Here is a 21,298-nt window from a genome sequence, read left to right as displayed (position 1 = left end):
GCCTATTGAACATTGCCGCAATACCGCGCATCATTGTTTTGCAGACCTGATTTCCACGGCCTACGCAACACTCACACTACCTGTGTGTGCACCCAACACACGGCTTGCCGCCATATGGCGCATTCTTTTTCCGACAGGATTTCCTGAGCCTACGCAACCTTGCAGTAATACCGCACACCGTTGTTCTGCGGCCGTGATTTCCACGACCCACACAACATTCAAACTCCCTGCCTCTCCACCGTATAGACTGCTTAAACTAAACTAAACTCCACAGTGTTCCTACTATACCCTCTTATACATTTATTCTCTTTCCCCCTACACCTTTCGACTGAGTCACAAAATGGCAGCCAACACTTCCTAGTTTCAACAGTTCGCAGCCAATAAGCTGCACGCTCGTGCTCGTACGCCTTAGCCAATCAGATGTCACAATTCTCAAATATCGATATCTATAAAAATTGATATTTCCCAAAAACTACTGAATGGATATACCCCATTTAAATGAAATCGTGCTTTCTGGATCAAGACCGTTCTCCCTGCCAAATTTGGCGTAATTCCGTTCAGCAGTTTGACATGTAGCCTTGTCTAAAGTTTCCTAAAGAAATTGCATGGAGAAAACACGTTTTGGGACCCCCCTTTTTTCTCAGCCCCCCCTTGACCAATCACCCCCAAACTTTCAACATAGGAGCTGATCTGAAAAGAGAAACATTTTGGGAAATTTTGTAAAGATTTGTCAAACGACGCCAAAGTTATAAGTACATCAAAAAATGCTTTTCCTATGGAAACTTGGTCCTAACTATAACTATCTACAGGCGACCGACAATAGATTGCGTGTTTACACGTAGGCTGGTGGGAGGAGCATGTACTAGGTCGCATCTTGGGTGCGGCTGGAAACCAAGGCACCGGACTCATCCAATTTTGGCGTTTTATTGATGATGTGTTTTTAATTTGGCAAGGATCTAAAGAATCTGCAGAGCAATTTGTGAAGAACATCAGCAACAATATGCTCAATCTAGAATTCACGGCTACCTTCAGCAAAGAGAGGGTTGAATTTCGGAGTGGAAGTATATATTTGTGATAACATCATCCACACTAAACTTCATAGGAAGAGCACAGCCGGCAATTAAACTCTCCATGCTTCTAGTGCCCATCCCCGCCATTTAATTAAAAGCATCCCCTATGGGAAGTTTTTAAGAATTCAACGTATTTGCAACAATGAAAATGATTTGGAATTATGTTTAATTGAATCATTCCAAAGATTTTTGAATCGTGGGTACAGAGAAATTGATCTCAGGAATGCTATGAAGAAAATGCTTTTAACCTCTAAGGCCTCGCCACAAATGGATAATACTGAAACTACACCTTTTACGGGTAAGGTGGTCCCCATGAAAGAGGAAAGGACGGTTACATTGATTATTACTTTTAGTAGTCAGGAGAGAAAGATTCGCAATATCCTCATATCTAACTGGCCCATCCTTAAGACTGATATTACTCTGGCACCACTTTTGAGCGAGGTCCCTTGTGTTACTTTTTGGAGGGCACCCTCTATGAGGGATGCTCTAGTGAAGACCAGTCCTGAAGTTGTCCAACTACTAATTGGCTCTCCAATCGTACAGGCTTCTTTAAATGCAGGACTTGCCGAGCCTGTAAGTTTGGCAGTAACACTAGGGAGTATCATGATGCCTTCAGTCAAGAAGCTACCAGATTAAAGGTTTGTTTACCTGCAAAACGGATCACGCTGTTTACGTTTTGAGAGGTACCTGCAATTTGCAATACATTGGGAGCACTAAGCTCCAGGTCTACAATTGCATCTTACAACACCTACGTGCAATTGTCAACTCTTATCCCAGCTACCCAGTGGCACGTCATTTTAAATTAGTCCACCAAAATAACCTCAAGGACTTGAGTTATTTTGTAATTGACGCTGTCCCAGGTTCCAAGAGAGGTGGTGATAGGGAGCGTAAACTTAGGCAATTGGAGAGCCATTACATTCTTCTTCTTGACACGAAGATTTCGAATGGTCTTAACACAGGGGAGGATTTGTATAATTTTTTATGAATATTTTTATGAATATTTATAATATTTATATTGATCATTTGCATTTCAGTACTGACCTTCTTTCCTGTTGAGGGGCAGGCTTGTTTCCTCATTAGTAACTACTTTTATTTCTGACTTCCATTGCTGCTAGTTGACATATGAATTTTTTATATCTAATTATGTTTCAATGAATTTTATCAGGATCCTTTTTATCATATTTTTATCAGATTTTTAACTAGTTTTTCTCGAGTTTCTGCTTTTGCTAGTTTTTTATCTGGTGGAGATGTGGGTTTTTTGGGTTCTAGGTGGCTATTTATTGGACATATGTTTGACTGTGGGACTTTAGAAATTTAAATGATGATTTGAGCCTTTTTTTGATGAGGAATTAATATTGGGTATGATATCCATTATACATGCATTAAGATATATATTCCTTATCTTTTTCAATGTTTCATTCAACCAGGATTACTATTGTGTACCCTATATATCATCCAGGGTTTATTAAGGATTATTTATATAATTTTTTTTTGAACTTGTGAAATTGCACTTGCACTTTAATGATGGTATAGGCATCAGCTGCTGAGATATTTTAGCAAATGTATCTCTGATCTCATTTTTAATTTTATTAGCACTTTTGCACGTATTGATTGCACTTGTTTGCACATTTTGCTCAACCCAGCATATATTATGGATTGGTCGATTGCAAATGAGATATGGGCACTTGCCCTTTATTTGTTGTCTTTAATTATGGCATTTACTTTTATATTTATGTTTTTATATATAAACATGTGTAAATAGCCTTTTTTCTTAAAGACGTTTTTTCCATGTTGTATTACTGATGGAAAACAATGCGACTGAAGATCTTCAAATCTCGCTATTGACAATGTATCTTCTATGTTGATGCTTAGTTGGGAGGAGCATGTATAGACATTCTGCATTTAAACTCGTTGGCTTCTCTGTGCATCATGTGATCAAGACCGGGTTGCCCTGGTTGAAACGCGTCATGCTGCCAGAGAAGGAATAAAGCACTTTTCACTGGAAATTGCGCAAAGAGTGGTCTGTACCTGTTGTCCATGGATGTGTCTATACTTCAGGAGTTCAGAAAATATATATATATATATATATATATATATATATATATATATATATATATATATCTATTTCGAGTATTGTCACTTCTAGGCAAAAGAAAGAAACAATTCGCCAAAAGTATCCAGCAACAAAGAGTCGACTCAGAAGTGCTGGTGCAGGATAGTTTATTTTCATGAAGCCAGCGCTGCCGCCATGACGCGTTTCGCCTCCAGGGAGGCTTGATCACATGACAGGCTGCACATTGTGAGCAAAGTATTTAAAGTGACAGTGCAATAAGGTTTGTCATAGACATGGAAACAATACTATGCAGTAAAACGCTGCACTCGTGCAAATAATCAAAGAATGCAAGAATATAGCACTTAATTTTTTCAAAGAGAATTGCACAGTCATTAAAATCATGTAGACCGATTTCATAGACAAGGGAGCATATTTACAGGGCCAACGATAGTAAAAAACAACATAACGATATATACATGATGATAAATATTATCTATGTACAATATGAGCATCAGCTCATTATTATGTTGTGCCCTTTAAGTATTCTAAAAGTAAATTGCTCATTGTATGAAGTAGCAGCATTATTCCAAAGTTATATGACAACAAATATCTGAATATATATTTATTTCCATAAAGACAAAGAATGATGGCGCACTCTCGGTTGTCAATTTCAGCAGGTCTTTATTCCAATGTTACGCGTTTCGGGAGACAGCGCTCTCTTGATCACATATATATACCCACACACATTTACATTATTTTATGCTTAACAGTATATAGGTCACTGCATCATTTTCATAAAAGTTCTTTGATTGGATAGTTATGGGTCTCAGTTTGTTTTATTTGTCTATCTCAATATGTAAATTATGATCTTAACAATTGTATCTGTAAGTATTTCACTACCGAAATATTGAAGAAAACATAAAATAAGTTTTTTAAAGGAATATATAAAAATACACAAATAAATTAGCTTTTACATACAGCAACATCTAAAAGTCTGAATGTCTAACTATTTATCTCTGCTTGCAAATATGGAACTTTATGCAATACGATTTTACCCCTCATTATTATTTTCCTTTATACCTGTATACCCTTTCTATGTGGTTATGTATCTATACATTTTATTACTTTACTCGAACTGTAAAAAGGAAGAAATAAAAATCAACTCCCTCCAATGCACTACTCTATGTCTCAGCCTACACCTCTCTCAATATATCCTCTACCTCCACTCTCTGGCTCAACCCAAACCTCATTCTACAACCACGATCTCCCTAAGATCCTTTCTTGACTTTCCCCCTCCTCTGGCCATCCTTCACTCAGCCCAAACCTAAGTCTACTACTATAATCTCCCATTGCTGCAACCTGCCTTCAAGGACACGAGGGTCGCTAGCGAATGTGTGGCGTATTAGGAATGAGCTGCGGCGCTATGAAGGAGACGCGCTCAACGAGATCTATATCTCACCGGCTTTAATGTGAATCGCTCATCTGCTACTTTAGGGAGAGGGGCACCCACTGCCTGCCGCAGTGGAAGTCATTTTCATGCAGTGATAAAAGCAGCTAGTTGAAACAGTAAAACCTACATCACTTACTTTTATTAAGTGTCATGCTTTCGAAGGCCAGTCACATTCCGGGTGCTCAAGAGTTGCTTGTGTAGGGCCCGATTCGAGTAGTAAAGTTAGGACTCCTAACTTTAGGACTCCTAAACTGAGAAAAATCCTAACTTTAAGACTTTCGGTATTCACAGAAGGCATTTAGGAGTCCCAAAGTTAGGACTCCTAACTTCTTTGAATACCGAAATGAGTAAGTGCCTACTGTGAAAACCAAAATGAGTAAGTGCCTTCTGTGAATACCAAAATTGTAGTAAGTTTAGGATTTTGTCTTAAGTTAGTTCTGTGAATCGGGCCCTGAGTGAGGAGGCATGGTTTCAGCCGCCGGTCCTGGCTACTGGTGCGATAACCTCATCATTGTAATGTCAGTGACAAATACACTCACTTTTTGGCATATGCTGGGCCATTTGTTGTAAGTAAAGTGCACACTTTTGGAGTTTGTTCAAATTCATATGATTGTACATTCAGAGACAAACACAACCTTTTCCTGTTGTGTCCTGTGCAAGCTGTAGTCAGCAACAAGCACACTTTTGGGAATTTGTTTGTACTCATATCTCTTGTTCTGTGCTGCCACCCTGTGGTTTTTACAAGTCAATCCAATATTTATTTATTACAAGTCAAGCCAATCTGTGGTTATTACAAGTCAATGTGTACAAGCATCCATCCATAGAAGATAATTAGTGTTAACACATCTATTGTTGTGCCTCCACCTTTATTAATGATGGCAGGTGATCCTCCTATTGAGTGGGTGTGACTGAATAGATTGTTTTGAGAATTACCTACTTGCTTTAGATGGATCCAGGTTCTCTACTGTAAGGAAGAAAGTGTTGTTATTGGGGGGCTTGGGCAAGGAAGGCCAACATTTGTTCAAATATCTTCCACCAGTCAGGAATGGCCTAGGAGAAGTGGTGAAAGATGTCTATAAGGAAGCTGTTCTACATTTGCTACTACGTTTGCCAAACAACTAAATGTGTTCAGGTGATGCCATAAATGTTACATGCAACCACAGCATCCTGAATAGTCTATTGAAGATTTTGTGGCACAGTTAAGGGAGCTTTCTGCAAAGTGCAAATTTGGGATAGTGATGGAAGATATGATAAGGGATCAGCTCACTGTGCAGTGTAACAGCAAAACAAATCCAAGAGAGATCGTGGGCTGCAAAACATTCCACATTGAAGTATGCTGTTGCAATTGCAAACATGGTGGAGGAGTCTGCAAAGTGTATGTGGGAATTGAAGAACATTCATTTATACAGTAAATCCACTGATGTTGCTTTGTTGAATGATGACAGTGATCAAGTATATGCTATAAAGAGCAAGTTCCTAATTGCTAGAGGGGTTTCCACCTAGAATAATAACACAAGAGGGATGGCATCTGGGCAAGGGAGGGTTTCAACTAGAAATTGCCACAGGTGTGGGACCAATTATCACATGGCAGATTCTATACTATGTTTTGCTGTAGGGAAGGAGTGCCTCACATGTGTCAAGAAGGATCACTTTGCATGCAGTTGCAAGTTTGTGGGTAAGAAAGTGGCTGTTGTAGAAGATAAAAAATCAGAGTACAGAGTACTCATGGAACAGGAAGGTAGCACTGTGGCAGCTGAGGCTTGTGAGGGGAGGAGAATACGTTCTAAAGCAATCTTTGATATTAATGAGAAGGAGGTGTCTCTGATGGTGAATCATTACATAAACCTTTCTAGACTCTTCACTCCTTGACACACCCCAAGCCTCATTTTACTACTATGATCTCCACAATTACACTTCCTAGACTCTTACCTCCTATATTCCTCCTTTGACTCACCCCAAACCTCATTTTACTACTATGATCTGCCTAATAGCCATTTATGGACTATTTCCTCCTCTATCCCTCCTTTGACTCAATCCAAACCTCATTTATCTAATATTAATATAGTCTCCCAATTAACAATATCCAGACTCTTCCCTCCTCTATCTCTCCTTTATCCTATTCAATCAAATTAACAGACTCGCATGTTCACCACTCAAAATAACTTATATTTCCCCATGCTAATTCACCACTAGTCCTTTGGGTTCCGGAGTAGTGTGCTACTGGCCAAAAGCACCTCAAGGCCTCGTTAGGGGTAGTACGCACTATATGAATAGAATTACAATACATACAGTATTGCGTGATGGGAATATTTACGCATTCATGTTTGTGAAAGCATGTACGTGAAGCATGTACGAAACCTGTCAAACGCAGTTCATGAATCATCACACTGAAGCGATATTATGAATCTCCAACATGGAGACACTTGCTGACAATTTTATTTACATTGGCAAAATCTACCCATTTTTGATTCACTAACTATGAGATAATACAGCTGTTTATTTTTATTCCTCAATAAACAAAAGAAGAGTGTCTGGGAGAAAAATAGAGAAGAAGAACTACGCTTGGAGCTCAGTAACAACCACACTAGGATGTTTTGGAAGGCCCTCACTCACCACCTAGTGATGACATGCTTCATCATCGGGCCCCACCAAAGAGACCGAGTGTCTCTTTGGTGTGCTGCAACGCCAGGATTACTGCGGAGCTGGATGGTGAATATAGGGCGTGTTGAGTGAAAATGAAAAAATTAGTGAGTGATGAGGGTATTTATAAAAATTGTCAGTAGTGTATCTGAAGCAATTTTATTAATGATCACTAAAGACAGAAAATTTAAAATGTATTAAAGGATCCAGTCCACTTTTAATTGAATGGTGGGATCCTAAAGAGTAGTCAACATGTTTCTTGCCATCGAAACGGTGTCAATTTACCCGGCAATTCTTCAGGACTGGGTGTGATAAACCCTGGCGGTATGGGCACTCTAAGGCCCACCCTTACCTAGGGACGTGAGATGTGAAAATTATAAAAAATGTGAAAAAGTGCAAAAAAATTAGGAATAAAGGATTAATTCCTAATTTACTCCTGGTTTAGGAGGCTTCAACTGATCGTTTCTGCACCTGAAAGGTAAGGGACAGAGACACAGATAGGACAGGACAAACATTTAGAATTACTCCTTGTTGCCAACACTGGTTTATGGTGAAATTGGTGCTCCAAACGTGAAAGACACTCTAGCTGTGGAAAAATAGCGCTATGTTTAACACCGCCTAGTAGCCACGGGTTCGCAAGGGCTATAAGAGGTGTTGTGTACTATTTGTGGTACGAGCTAGTAGTGACTAAGGGATAAAAACAAGTGAAGATCTTCCAAAAAAGATCGACATTTTTGCGATCAAATTAAAATATGTACACATGATCATCAAGTTAAAAGGGTCTCACTTTTGAGGTGTTAAGAATAAACACCATAGGTCTCAGGAGGGGGGTGGGAGCATATTTGGCACACCCTATATCATGACATAACACAAGAAAAACAAAAACCGGCATTGGAATCATGATTGCCCCAAATGGTTGGCCGTGCGCGATCAATACTTAGCTCATTGCAGGCAAGTTGTTCCTACTTACGCCCTCGACGCTCGGCACCCGTAGTGTACCTACGTCGCCCTTCTACCGGACCCCGACGATAAGTGAGTGGGTTCCGTATGTTGTTTTTAATGCAGCGAGGCAGGGCGGCAAATACTTCCGGGTGGGCGTGGCCTGGTGGCATGGTAAGACGTCACGTAGGCGTCTCTACACGCGGGCGTCCCATTGGTCGTTGTCTCGTGGGTCTGCCCGGTAAGGGTGCCTTTCTGTTGCCTGGGTAGCCGCCGCGGTAACAGTGAAAGGACGCTTCCGGGTGGGTGTGGTCACGTAACCTCATCACGGAGGCGTCGCTAGGCGGCAATAGTCCATTGGTTGGCGGTGACGTGCTGTAAAGCCCTCCTCGTCCGAGGAAAGGCGTCTGTGGTTACCAGGGTAACAGTGCTCCTAGAGATACAGACGTATTACCGGGGTAACAGTGCTCCTAGAGATATAGACGTATTACCGTCATGGTTATTAAGCCTGACTGGTTGTGTAGAGGTAAAAAGAGGGAGGTATAGCTGATAAATAATGACCTTCACATGAGGGTCAGGGGAGTTATTTTTATTTTTAGAGGCTCAGACAAATCAATGAATGAAAAGAGGCTCAGACAAATCAATGAATGAAACACTAATATCACAGGACTCTGATTCATTTGATTACTGTATTCCAAGGAATATCATCATTTAAACCAAGAAGATGGGTGCCCAATCGGTAGACCCATCTCTGTTCTTTTTCAAAAAGAAGGTTTGTGATGTTTTTTGTGCCCCTTACATGCTCAATAATGGTCCACCGCATGTCGTTGGGGGTGTGGTTGTGATCCAGGAAATGGCGACTCAGTTTTGTTGTTAGTTTTTTACACCTGATATTGGAACGGTGTTCTCCTATTCTTTGCTTAACTTTGCGGGTGGTCATTCCTACGTAACGTAGGTCGCAGGAACACGTGATTAGATAGATAACATTATCCGTGTTACAGTTGGTCTGACATCTTTGTGTCCACGTTTTCCCTGGTTCTAGTTCTAGGGTTTTTGTGTGTGTCGTAAGGTGGCACACACTGCAGTTGGCACAAGGGAAGTGTCCAGTGATTTTCGGTAGACCCCATGTTTCTGTGACAGATCTTTCCGAGGTTGGTGTTTCAATCCTGGGTCGCGTATGTACAAGGCTGTCCCTCAGACTGCGCCCTTTTCTGAAAGAGAACAGTGGTTTCTCCCAGTCAGTTTTGATGCTGGATACAATGCGCCAGTTTCTGTTAATTGATTTCTTCATGTAGTTGGACATGGCATTGTATGTCGTTACGCAGGTCAGTGGTATGGTTTCATTGCTGATGATCTTATCTTCCAGGAGGGACTCACGTGGTTGGTTACGTGCCCTCTTGTACCCTTTATTTAGTATCTGGATAGGGTACCCTCGATATTTTAGCTTTTCTGTTAGTTCTGCCGACTGGGTTCTGAAGTCTTGGAGTTCTGAACAGTTGCGTCTGATTCGCAAATATTGTCCATATGGGAGGTTTTCTTTTAGGGGCCTCGGGTGGAAGCTTGTGAATTCGAGAAGGTTGTTACGAGCAGTCGGTTTTTGGTAAGTTTTTGTTAATAGTTTGGTGCCAAAAACCTGGATCTTGACGTCCAGGAAGGTGATCTCATTTTTGCTTTGTTCAGAGGTGAATTTGAGGTTGGTGTCTAGTGTATTTATCCAACCCAGAAAGGTTTGTAGTAGCTCATCACTGCCTGTCCATATCATTAGGACATCATCAATGTAACGCCTCCATATTTTGATTGAGGCCGTCCAGGGGCAGTTTGGTTGTGTAATGTGTCTAGCTTCAAAATCAGCGACATATAACCCCGCTACGCTATAGCTCTCAAAGAAAATTTCTTTGCCTACGGAAACAAGCTCTACCTTCAAACAACGGGGGCTTCAATGGGCAGTACATTTGCCCCCAGCGTAGCGGGGTTATATGTCGCTGATTTTGAAGCTAGACACAGGTTTTTGGCTCCAAACTATTGACAAAAACTTACCAAAAACCGACTGCTCGTAACAACCTTCTCGAATTCACAAGCTTCCACCCGAACTGTTCAGAACTCCAAGACTTCAGAACCCAGTCGGCAGAACTAACAGAAAAGCTAAAATATCGAGGGTACCCTATCCAGATACTAAATAAAGGGTACAAGAGGGCACGTAACCAACCACGTGAGTCCCTCCTGGAAGATAAGATCATCAGCAATGAAACCATACCACTGACCTGCGTAACGACATACAATGCCATGTCCAACTACATGAAGAAATCAATTAACAGAAACTGGCGCATTGTATCCAGCATCAAAACTGACTGGGAGAAACCACTGTTCTCTTTCAGAAAAGGGCGCAGTCTGAGGGACAGCCTTGTACATACGCGACCCAGGATTGAAACACCAACCTCGGAAAGATCTGTCACAGAAACATGGGGTCTACCGAAAATCACTGGACACTTCCCTTGTGCCAACTGCAGTGTGTGCCACCTTACGACACACACAAAAACCCTAGAACTAGAACCAGGGAAAACGTGGACACAAAGATGTCAGACCAACTGTAACACGGATAATGTTATCTATCTAATCACGTGTTCCTGCGACCTACGTTACGTAGGAATGACCACCCGCAAAGTTAAGCAAAGAATAGGAGAACACCGTTCCAATATCAGGTGTAAAAAACTAACAACAAAACTGAGTCGCCATTTCCTGGATCACAACCACACCCCCAACGACATGCGGTGGACCATTATTGAGCATGTAAGGGGCACAAAAAACATCACAAACCTTCTTTTTGAAAAAGAACAGAGATGGGTCTACCGATTGGGCACCCATCTTCTTGGTTTAAATGATGATATTCCTTGGAATACAGTAATCAAATGAATCAGAGTCCTGTGATATTAGTGTTTCATTCATTGATTTGTCTGAGCCTCTTTTCATTCATTGATTTGTCTGAGCCTCTAAAAATAAAAATAACTCCCCTGACCCTCATGTGAAGGTCATTATTTATCAGCTATACCTCCCTCTTTTTACCTCTACACAACCAGTCAGGCTTAATAACCATGACGGTAATACGTCTATATCTCTAGGAGCACTGTTACCCCGGTAATACGTCTGTATCTCTAGGAGCACTGTTACCCTGGTAACCACAGACGCCTTTCCTCGGACGAGGAGGGCTTTACAGCACGTCACCGCCAACCAATGGACTATTGCCGCCTAGCGACGCCTCCGTGATGAGGTTACGTGACCACACCCACCCGGAAGCGTCCTTTCACTGTTACCGCGGCGGCTACCCAGGCAACAGAAAGGCACCCTTACCGGGCAGACCCACGAGACAACGACCAATGGGACGCCCGCGTGTAGAGACGCCTACGTGACGTCTTACCACGCCACCAGGCCACGCCCACCCGGAAGTATTTGCCGCCCTGCCTCGCTGCATTAAAAACAACATACGGAACCCACTCACTTATCGTCGGGGTCCGGTAGAAGGGCGACGTAGGTACACTACGGGTGCCGAGCTTCGAGGGCGTAAGTAGGAACAACTTGCCTGCAATGAGCTAAGTATTGATCGCGCACGGCCAACCATTTGGGGCAATCATGATTCCAATGCCGGTTTTTGTTTTTCTTGTGTTATGTCATGATATAGGGTGTGCCAAATACGCTCCCACCCCCCTCCTGAGACCTATGGTGTTTATTCTTAACACCTCAAAAGTGAGACCCTTTTAACTTGATGATCATGTGTACATATTTTAATTTGATCGCAAAAATGTCGATCTTTTTTGGAAGATCTTCACTTGTTTTTATCCCTTAGTCACTACTAGCTCGTACCACAAATAGTACACAACACCTCTTATAGCCCTTGCGAACCCGTGGCTACTAGGCGGTGTTAAACATAGCGCTATTTTTCCACAGCTAGAGTGTCTTTCACGTTTGGAGCACCAATTTCACCATAAACCAGTGTTGGCAACAAGGAGTAATTCTAAATGTTTGTCCTGTCCTATCTGTGTCTCTGTCCCTTACCTTTCAGGTGCAGAAACGATCAGTTGAAGCCTCCTAAACCAGGAGTAAATTAGGAATTAATCCTTTATTCCTAATTTTTTTGCACTTTTTCACATTTTTTATAATTTTCACATCTCACGTCCCTAGGTAAGGGTGGGCCTTAGAGTGCCCATACCGCCAGGGTTTATCACACCCAGTCCTGAAGAATTGCCGGGTAAATTGACACCGTTTCGATGGCAAGAAACATGTTGACTACTCTTTAGGATCCCACCATTCAATTAAAAGTGGACTGGATCCTTTAATACATTTTAAATTTTCTGTCTTTAGTGATCATTAATAAAATTGCTTCAGATACACTACTGACAATTTTTATAAATACCCTCATCACTCACTAATTTTTTCATTTTCACTCAACACGCCCTATATTCACCATCCAGCTCCGCAGTAATCCTGGCGTTGCAGCACACCAAAGAGACACTCGGTCTCTTTGGTGGGGCCCGATGATGAAGCATGTCATCACTAGGTGGTGAGTGAGGGCCTTCCAAAACATCCTAGTGTGGTTGTTACTGAGCTCCAAGCGTAGTTCTTCTTCTCTATTTTTCTCCCAGACACTCTTCTTTTGTTTATTGATTATTGACCGGGGAACAAGAGTGTCAGATATTCTCCCTACCTCTCTTCTTGATATTTCATTCTTATTTTTATTCCTCCACAGTGATTTCCTTCATAGATCCAACTGCAGACTCTCACTTCAGAAAATAATAGTAATATACAATAAAAAAGCTACAAACCTGCGAAATAGGATTGCGGATCTCAATCATTCCTTTCATGACCATGGTAATGGCTCTTGGAAATGGGGTACTGTCATCATGCAGTGCATCTAGTTCCAGGCCAAACGCCACCTGTGACATGGAGAGACCTGATTACTATCCGCTACATTTGCTTATTACTTCATAATAGAAATCCCGGCAGACATTCATGCAAACACGTTACTAATCTGCAGTTGTCCATGGTGACTGGAGAACAAATCACAGCAAATCGCTAAATTAGGATGCCAATGTAGACAGATAATCATATTGACTTTGTGGCTCATGCAGTAAATTTCTTTGAGAATGAAATATAAGGGGAGAAGGCTAGGTAGGGGGACCGTATAGAGTCCTTTGCATCCATCAACACTTGCCTTCTTTTCTTTGCTCTTTTTCCTATCACTGGTACTTTTTCTATAAACTACTTAATAAACCATTTGACCCTTTTATATCTTGTCCTCCCAAAACCCAGATTTAGGAAATGTGGTGGTGCCAAATAATGGAAACTTCATTAACTTCACTGACACATAAAGAAAATTATAATGCATCTGAGAATATTCCACTACAAAAGCAGTCCTCATGAAATATATATGTCAGCTTCATATCAGCGACAACAGCACAATGACCAGCGGTGTCTGGAGGATTTAAAAAATCTAGCTGATTCAAAGCTACTGATATTCACCAACATCATGGTGAGATCATTTTGTGCCTGGTCTGTCAAGCTGCCAGTGCTTAGTCCCACTAGTTCACCATTTGTATGCAGTTTTCATGTGTACATGTGTAGGTGACCACACGGCTGACTTTCTTTCAGGCAGCACTTAACCTTGACTACCTAAATTCTGGGGTTATTTCAAAAGAGCGATCAGCCACCAAATTAGGCTGATATCTATACCATTTTCATTCATCACATGACCATGTTCTGTCCTAATATTATGTTGCTTTTTTCTCTTTGCTGCTCTTCCAAGCATCATGTTTTTCCTTTCTCTTTTTTGCTGTTATTTTTCCCCTCTTTTGCTACTCCACATATTGTTTTCTGTCACTCGTCACCTTCCTCCTCTTCCACCCTCTCTTTTGAAACAGCTCATTGGGTTAATGTGGCCCTTGCCGATGTCATTTAAGCCACAGATTCTAATGCTAATAGAGGGGCAACAACTGATGGAAAGCCATCCACTATGGCTGGCACGAAGGTCTCCAGTTGTACTCAATCAGGAATGATTGAGTAACTCATTATCCCCCAGATGCATCAAGCACCCACTGTGCGAATTCTAAATAGCGAAAAAATACCGAATCGCTATCTAGAATTCGCAGAATGGGATGTATCATCAAAATTGCCACAATCGCCGTATGCAAATTACCCAAAATCGCTATTTAATCGCAGAATTTGCTGCTTCTCAACCCCAAATTGCGATTTCGCAAATAGCGAAATCGCAAATAGCGATCTCGCAGATTGCGAGATCGCAAAACCGGAAAGTCGCATGTTGAGCCCAATGATGACATCACAACCAGGAAGTAGGCAGCTCCATGCCTCATTTGGAACACAGAGCTGGATAGAGGAGGAGGCACAGCACTGAGCTCCAGGAGACACACCCTGCAGTCCCAAGACAGGACACACATTTATACCAGAATGTCCCAGGATGCAGCAGGATCCAGTGACACAGGCAGGAAGCAAAAAATCAAGTTCTCTGAACAAGAGCTGGAGTACTTAATAGAGGGAGTCAGCAGGGACCATGACCGGCTGTTTGGTAAGCTGTCCCGGAAGGTGCCAGAGGCTACCAAAAGGCGCATCTGGCTGCGCATCAGGGCAAAGGTCAAAGCCATTGGAGTGACACAGCGGTCAATTGATGACCTCAACAAGAGGTGGTACGACCTCAGAGGCCGTGCCAAGGAGCGCATTGCGGAGAGACTGGCCATGGGAGGAGGAGACTCCACAGTTCCTGCTAACACACCACTGGAGGACTTGGTGGAGGACACCATCAACTCTGCAGCCTGCGTGGGGGTCACTCAGCTAGACAGCTCCCGTGCCACACACCAATCACAAGGTAAGAGCCATGCAACTGTGACCCCTTCCCTTAACAATGCCCATGCCCCCAGAGCAAGCCATATTGGCAACCCCAGTAATGCAGTCCCTGCCCATCCCAAACGCCCAATTGCATTGTGGACCTGTAGTGTGACAATGTGCCCTGATAGCCACACACAGCCAGAATAGTCAAGTGAAACATACCCCTAAAGCCAGTCAGGGAATGCAAGCCGGCATGCATGTTGCTACATCCCAGGTGCCTGAATCATATAATTAATTATGCACTCATTCACATCACAGGTGCTGCAGATGCTGAGACGTCTGATAGCGAGCCACTCCACATCGTGGAGACTCCAGATGAGACAGAGGGAGAGAGCCAAACAGCACCAGCACCTGGACCATCACATGCACCTGAACCTGCACCAGCACCTGGACCATCACCTGCACCACCACCTGGACAAGCATCTTCCCATATGCACAGGGCCACCCCTGCAGCTATAGGAGGAGCTCAACCACCCCAGGCGTCACGCATGGCAGTGGAACAGATCCCACCACCACCCAGGAGGCTGACACGCCGCACAGCCACTGTGCGGTCCCAGGCAAGCGGCAGGATGAGGCAGCAGCGCTCTGTGGCCACACCACCAGACATGGAGCAACGGACACAAAACCTAGGGCTAGGAATTGAAGCTCGGATGCTTGCTGTGCACCGCAAGCAGGCACAGCACATGGCAGCCATGGAGCTGCAGCTGTACAAAACTGCACGCAACATTAACCAACTTACTTAAAGTGTGCAGGAGCTAACCGCAGCTGTGAAAGAGAGTAACCAACTAATGGTGGCGCAGCAGGACATCACCCACCGACGCCACCGCCAGCTGCTGACACGGCTATCTGCCTACACCCGGTCAAACCACCTCATTGGGAATTCCACTTCACAGTTGTCGCGTAGGTCACTGGCCATGCAGCTACAGATTTTACAATGCTGCCAAGATGTCGCAAGGGCCCTGGAGCAGGTCACCACCGCCGTGGAGAACCAACAGGTGTGTGGCCATGGCCATGCAAGGGGGGGTGATGATGCCAGTGAGGGTACATCGAGCCTGAGCAGCCTGTCTGTGCCAGTGCTACCTGAAAGGTGCAGCAGTTCCAGGCCCAATACTGCATCACGGCCGGACACTCCCAACGTGGAGTTGGAGAGGCGACAGGGTGCGTCCGGCAGGAGGCGCCAGTGACTGACTATACATTACTGGCAGTGCCATGGTGTGGTAACCACGCACGCCTGCTCTGGATACAAGAGCCTGTATGACTTAATACAGTTGCACACATTTTTGCTGATTTAAAGCACATCTAGAGCTTGTTGACCAAAAAAATAAGAATTTATTTTGAACACAAATCTTCCTCATGTCATTAATTCTAGTGGCATGCATGAGTGCAGTGTTGTTTGCGGGGTATTGGTGCACTAGAAATAGTTCAGTGTGATGTTGTTGTGGCGCCTGTGTCCTTCAGCAGGATTCTCCCCGCGTGCATGATGCACATGTGCGGGTGGCAGGTTGTCCCCCTCCGACTCACTACCAGACACCTCCACAGGTATTCTCTGCTTGGTGGCAATATTGTGGATTATGGCACACACGGCCACGATGCGGCAGCAGACCTCAGGCCGGTATTTGAGGGCCCCGCCAGTCTTGTGGAGGATGCAGAATCGACTCTTTAACATGCCAAATGTCCGCTCAATAACATTTCTGGTGTGTATGTGCGCAGCATTGTAGCGCCGTTCCTGTTGTGTCGCAGGGTTGAGGTATGGGGTGAGGAGGTATTCACGGAGGCTGTAGGCGCTGTCACCTGAAGGTAGGAGCAGAGGGTCAGTGCCTGGTATGCGCAGCAACATTGGCTTGACATTCTGTATGTGGGCATGTGTACTTACCTAGGAGATGTTCTTCGCCAAATTCACCCCTGGCCAAGCGGGTGTGTATGCCGCTGTGCCGGAAGATGAACGAATCATGCGTGCTCCCCGGATATTGGGCCACAATGTCTGTGATGATGGTCTTCGCATTGCAGACGATCTGGATGTTCAGTGAGTGGTATGACTTGCGGTTCCGGTACATGTATTCGGTCTCTGCAGGTGGACAGACGTGAATGTGGGTGCAGTCAATGCAGCCAATTACATGGGGGAAATGGGCGGTGTGATAGAAGTCCAGTTTTGTTTGCATTAAGTCCTGTTGGGTTGTTGGGAAGGTGATGTAGTGGTGTATCTGGCTCAGCATTGTGTCCATGAAACTCTGTAGGCAGCATGACAGTGTACTCTGTGATATGCCCCCTGCATATGCGACTATCCCCTGGAAGCTTCCGGAGGCCAGGAGGTGCAGGCAGCACACGACCTGGACATGGGTGGGCACGGCATTGGTCCTACGTGTTGGGTGCTGCATCAAGGGGTCAAGGTCTCTGATGAGATTATTTATCATTGCCCCATTCAGCCTGTATTTGGAGTAGATCTCCTCCTAAATCTGGCCCAGGAGTGTAATCCGCAGCCGGAAGATGCGCTCCTGGATCCTGCGTCGGTTCTGGGCTGCAGCCTGGAGCCTCAGCCGCCTTGCCACGATGTGGAGACCTGGCATTGTGACTTTCCTCATGCTCCTACTGAGTCTCCTTAAGTGTGTTTGATTTACCCTACACCTGATTCTTGTTTGCATTTTTTTTTCTTCAAATTGGACTTCATGGTTACCACCTGGTTTAGCTTCTCCTTAAATTGTGACTCGATTTTAGCGATTTTGGGTATTTTCTCAATTTGCGATTTTTGATGAATTGGAATAGCGATTGTTTTGCGATTTCGCAATATATTTGCGAATTCGCATTTTATTTTGCAGAAGATGTGGAGAATCGCTGTTAAGGAATCGCAATGGGGGTTACCAAATGGTTTTGCGATTCTTTGTTTTGTGAATTCGCTATTTGCTGCTTTTGTAGTTGATGAATTGCGGGAGCGGAAATTGCAATCGCTGTTTCGCAGCGATTGCGATCGCAATTTCGCTTGAATAATGTATGCCTATGTCTTGTATTCATCATTGTATTGTGGAACATATAATATTGTTTGATGAGGAAACAGCAAAATTATAAGAACTAGAAATGAGAGAAAAACGAAATATATACTTATTAGATCCAGAGAGAAAGAAGAGAAAAGGATGAAAGTGGGAGATGAAAGGAAGGAAAAGTAGAAGGAAGGTGAGTGTGTGAAAAAAAGATTGGGGAGACTGAGAGATGCCAGTAAAGAGAAGGAGTGTGTGGGAATGACAGAGAGAAAAGGAAATAGAAGACAGACATAAAGAGAACACAAGAGAGAAAATGCACAAGACAAGGAGAATGGTAAAATCAATATTGGGACTTTAGGGGAGGCTGTTATCCCTGCAGCCTTTCTGTGTAAATATCATTAATGTACTCTTTGGCCAATAGGGAGAAAGCATGTTTTCAGAATAAAGACTCCAAAGTTGTGCTTCCCACTAGAAAAGTGAAAGCATCCCTTGATGCACTGCTGTTAGATCCTACTGGGGACTACCCAGAGTTCCTCTAAAGTTCACTCCACACAAGTTTTCAAATGTTCATTTCTTTATTTTCTCAAAAAATTCTTTCTTTTACTGATTATGTTCATTGATTAGACATCTTATTTATACATGTGTATTCTTTAGTCAGTCCAATGCATTTCGGTCGCTATGACCTTCATCTGGGACCATATGAGCTGAAACAAGGCATAACAATACTCTGTATCAGTGATAAAGTAATAAAATATCAACACAAACATTCATGCATGTTCATGATGCTGATTATACATTGTGCCAAAAATGTGACCATCTGTGATAACACCCAGGTGTGTGCGTGCTCTAGTGCACTGATATAACAAGAAAAACGCCTAATAGGCACTCACTTTACTTCCTCTTTACACTACTTGCATTGAACACAACACTATGTCAAAACTGGCAAGAAAAAACGAAAAAATCATTATAGAAAACTACTGTTTCAAAGGGTTCCGCTCCTGTCTATATGTCATCCCATTCATATCTCCGTATTACTCACTTAATAGACGTGCAAAAACGTCTTCTCTATCCTGTTTGCTGTTCCACGAAAGTATTCCGGCATTAGCGCGATGCCGGTCCAATGACTCGCGCTTTATCTCAACATTACAAAAACTATTTCTTATGCTTCGCTCTCATTGGTTGTGTCTCCGATCACGTGATCGGGACTACAGCCAATAGGAGCGAGTCTCTATCTTCTGATGTTGTGTGGAAGTTCACAAGAGTGAATCAATAAAGATATCAATGTGGTGAAATATAAAAAGTAAACAGTTTAAAAAAAAACGGAGATCAGTGCATTCGAACTAAACTGCATTATCCCTAAGAGATGTGTTTATGATGAAAATAATGAAAATAATAATGCGTGACAACACAATTATAGAAACAATAAATAAAACCAAATCAGATGTTTGGGACAGATGACTCCTACATCCATTAACGTAGGTAAGGCTTGGCACACATGTGCTTAAGTAAGATTATTGAAAATGTCTATAGGTAGCAGGTAAATTCAACGCGATCATTAAGCCCGAAGGGCTTGTGTGAGTTCAACAAGTATATCCAACCATTTTCCCTCTGAAGTAGAAATCTGTTATTGTCCCGTCCTTCAGTTTTTTCAATCACTTCCAGAACTGTGAATTGAAATTGAGACACATTGTGCTTTTCTTCCTTAAAATGTGCTGCTACAGATGACTTGACGTTGCCAGTCCTGATATTTGATTTGTGCTCATTTAATCGTGTCTTCAACTTACGGGTGGTCTTCCCTACATAAGCCTTCCCGCAGGGACATTTCAGCATATAGATGGCATTAGCCGTGTCGCAGGTCGCATTTACACGGAGTTTGATGATGTGTCCTTTCATTGGATGTGTGATTACATTTCCTCTAATAATATTGTTACAATGCCCACATTGTAGGCAAGGTCTGGTTCCTCGGTATGTTTCATCTTTGGGTTTTCTTTGTTTTAGTAGTTCACCAAGATTTTTGCCTCTGGTGAAAGCAAAAATAGGCTGCTGCTCAAAACTTTTATCAAAGTCAGTTTCTGCTCGTAAGATATTCCAATGAGTACGTATGATTTTCTTGAATTTATGGTTCATCGTAGAGTATTTGGATACTACAGTCATTCTTTCCTGTTTTGTTTTGACTCGTGTCTTCATTAGTTCTGATCTAGAAATACATTTGACCTTCTCAATGGATTGTTCAATCAGGGTGGCTGGATATCCTCTCTTACGAAATCTCTCGCCCATAGTTTTTAATGTACTTTCAACTTTGTTTGTTTTAGAGGTGATTCTTTTAGCCCTCATCATCTGGGATGTAGGTAGGTGGGTTTTTAACGAATCCTGATGAAAACTTTGGAAATGAACAGTATTATTTCTGTCATTTGTTTCCTATGTATCTCCGTTTCTATCTTGCCTTGATGCAGATTCACTCGAACATCCAAAAAGGTGATTGAAGACTTAGAGATTTCCCAGGTAAGTTCTATTCTCTCATTCTTAGAATTTAGTTCAGTTAACGCCTGTTGGAGTGATTCTTCAGTGTTCTTCCATATGATAAATACGTCATCAATGTAACGAACTAGCATTTTCAAGTTATTGGTCCATGTTGGATTATTCAGTATATGTTGTTCCTCGTATGCCTTCATGTATAGATTTGCATATACAGGGGCTGCGCAGTTGCCCATTGAAGTTCCAACTAATTGTTGGTACCACCTGTTGTTGACCTTAAAATAGCTATGATATAGCGTAAAGATTATCAATTCCATCAAGAAAATTTGCATTGATTCATTATAGTCTGTCGACAAGATTGCTTCCTCCATCGCTTCGATTCCAGCTCCATGGGGTATTGAAGTGTATAAAGACTTTACGTCAGCCGTACATAATAGTAGTTCTTCATTCACTCCTATTTTCAAAAGATTTAGTCTAGTTAGAAAATAAGTGGAATCCCTGATATACGTAGTCATGTTTTGTACTGTTGGTTGCATTCACTTATCAATAAGTTGACCAGTAGCTTCATGAATGCTATTTCTCGTGGATACAATGGGACGCAATGGGGGATCCCATAGGTTTTTATGCACCTTCGGCATCATGTAAAACGTCGGGCTGCTAGGATTCTCTTTGAGCAAAAAATTCTTCATTTTATCATTGATGGTACCGTTCTCCCTGGCTCGGCCAACCAGTTCTGTCAGTTTTTTGGCATATTCTTGAGTAGGATTCGAGTTTAACGCTGCATAGGTGTTAGAATCGGCTAGATGTTCTT

At 42.7% G+C, this 21,298-nt stretch overlaps 1 protein-coding gene across 1 annotated transcript in view; it reads right to left on the bottom strand.

Moving 5' to 3' along the window:
• LOC144782767 (cholesterol 24-hydroxylase-like) overlaps positions 1–21,298 on the bottom strand; it is a 356,051-nt gene that overhangs the window by 145,453 nt on the left and 189,300 nt on the right. The window contains exon 7 of the mRNA XM_078662068.1: positions 12,967–13,077. Coding sequence (XP_078518194.1) covers positions 12,967–13,077 — 111 coding nt within the window. The remainder of the gene's footprint in view (positions 1–12,966; positions 13,078–21,298) is intronic.

Source organism: Lissotriton helveticus, chromosome 9, assembly GCF_964261635.1.
Source record: "Lissotriton helveticus chromosome 9, aLisHel1.1, whole genome shotgun sequence".
NCBI classification, from domain to species: Eukaryota; Metazoa; Chordata; class Amphibia; order Caudata; family Salamandridae; genus Lissotriton; species Lissotriton helveticus.
Note: the sequence above shows the minus strand (reverse complement) of the source record. Positions and strands in the feature narration are given on the sequence as shown.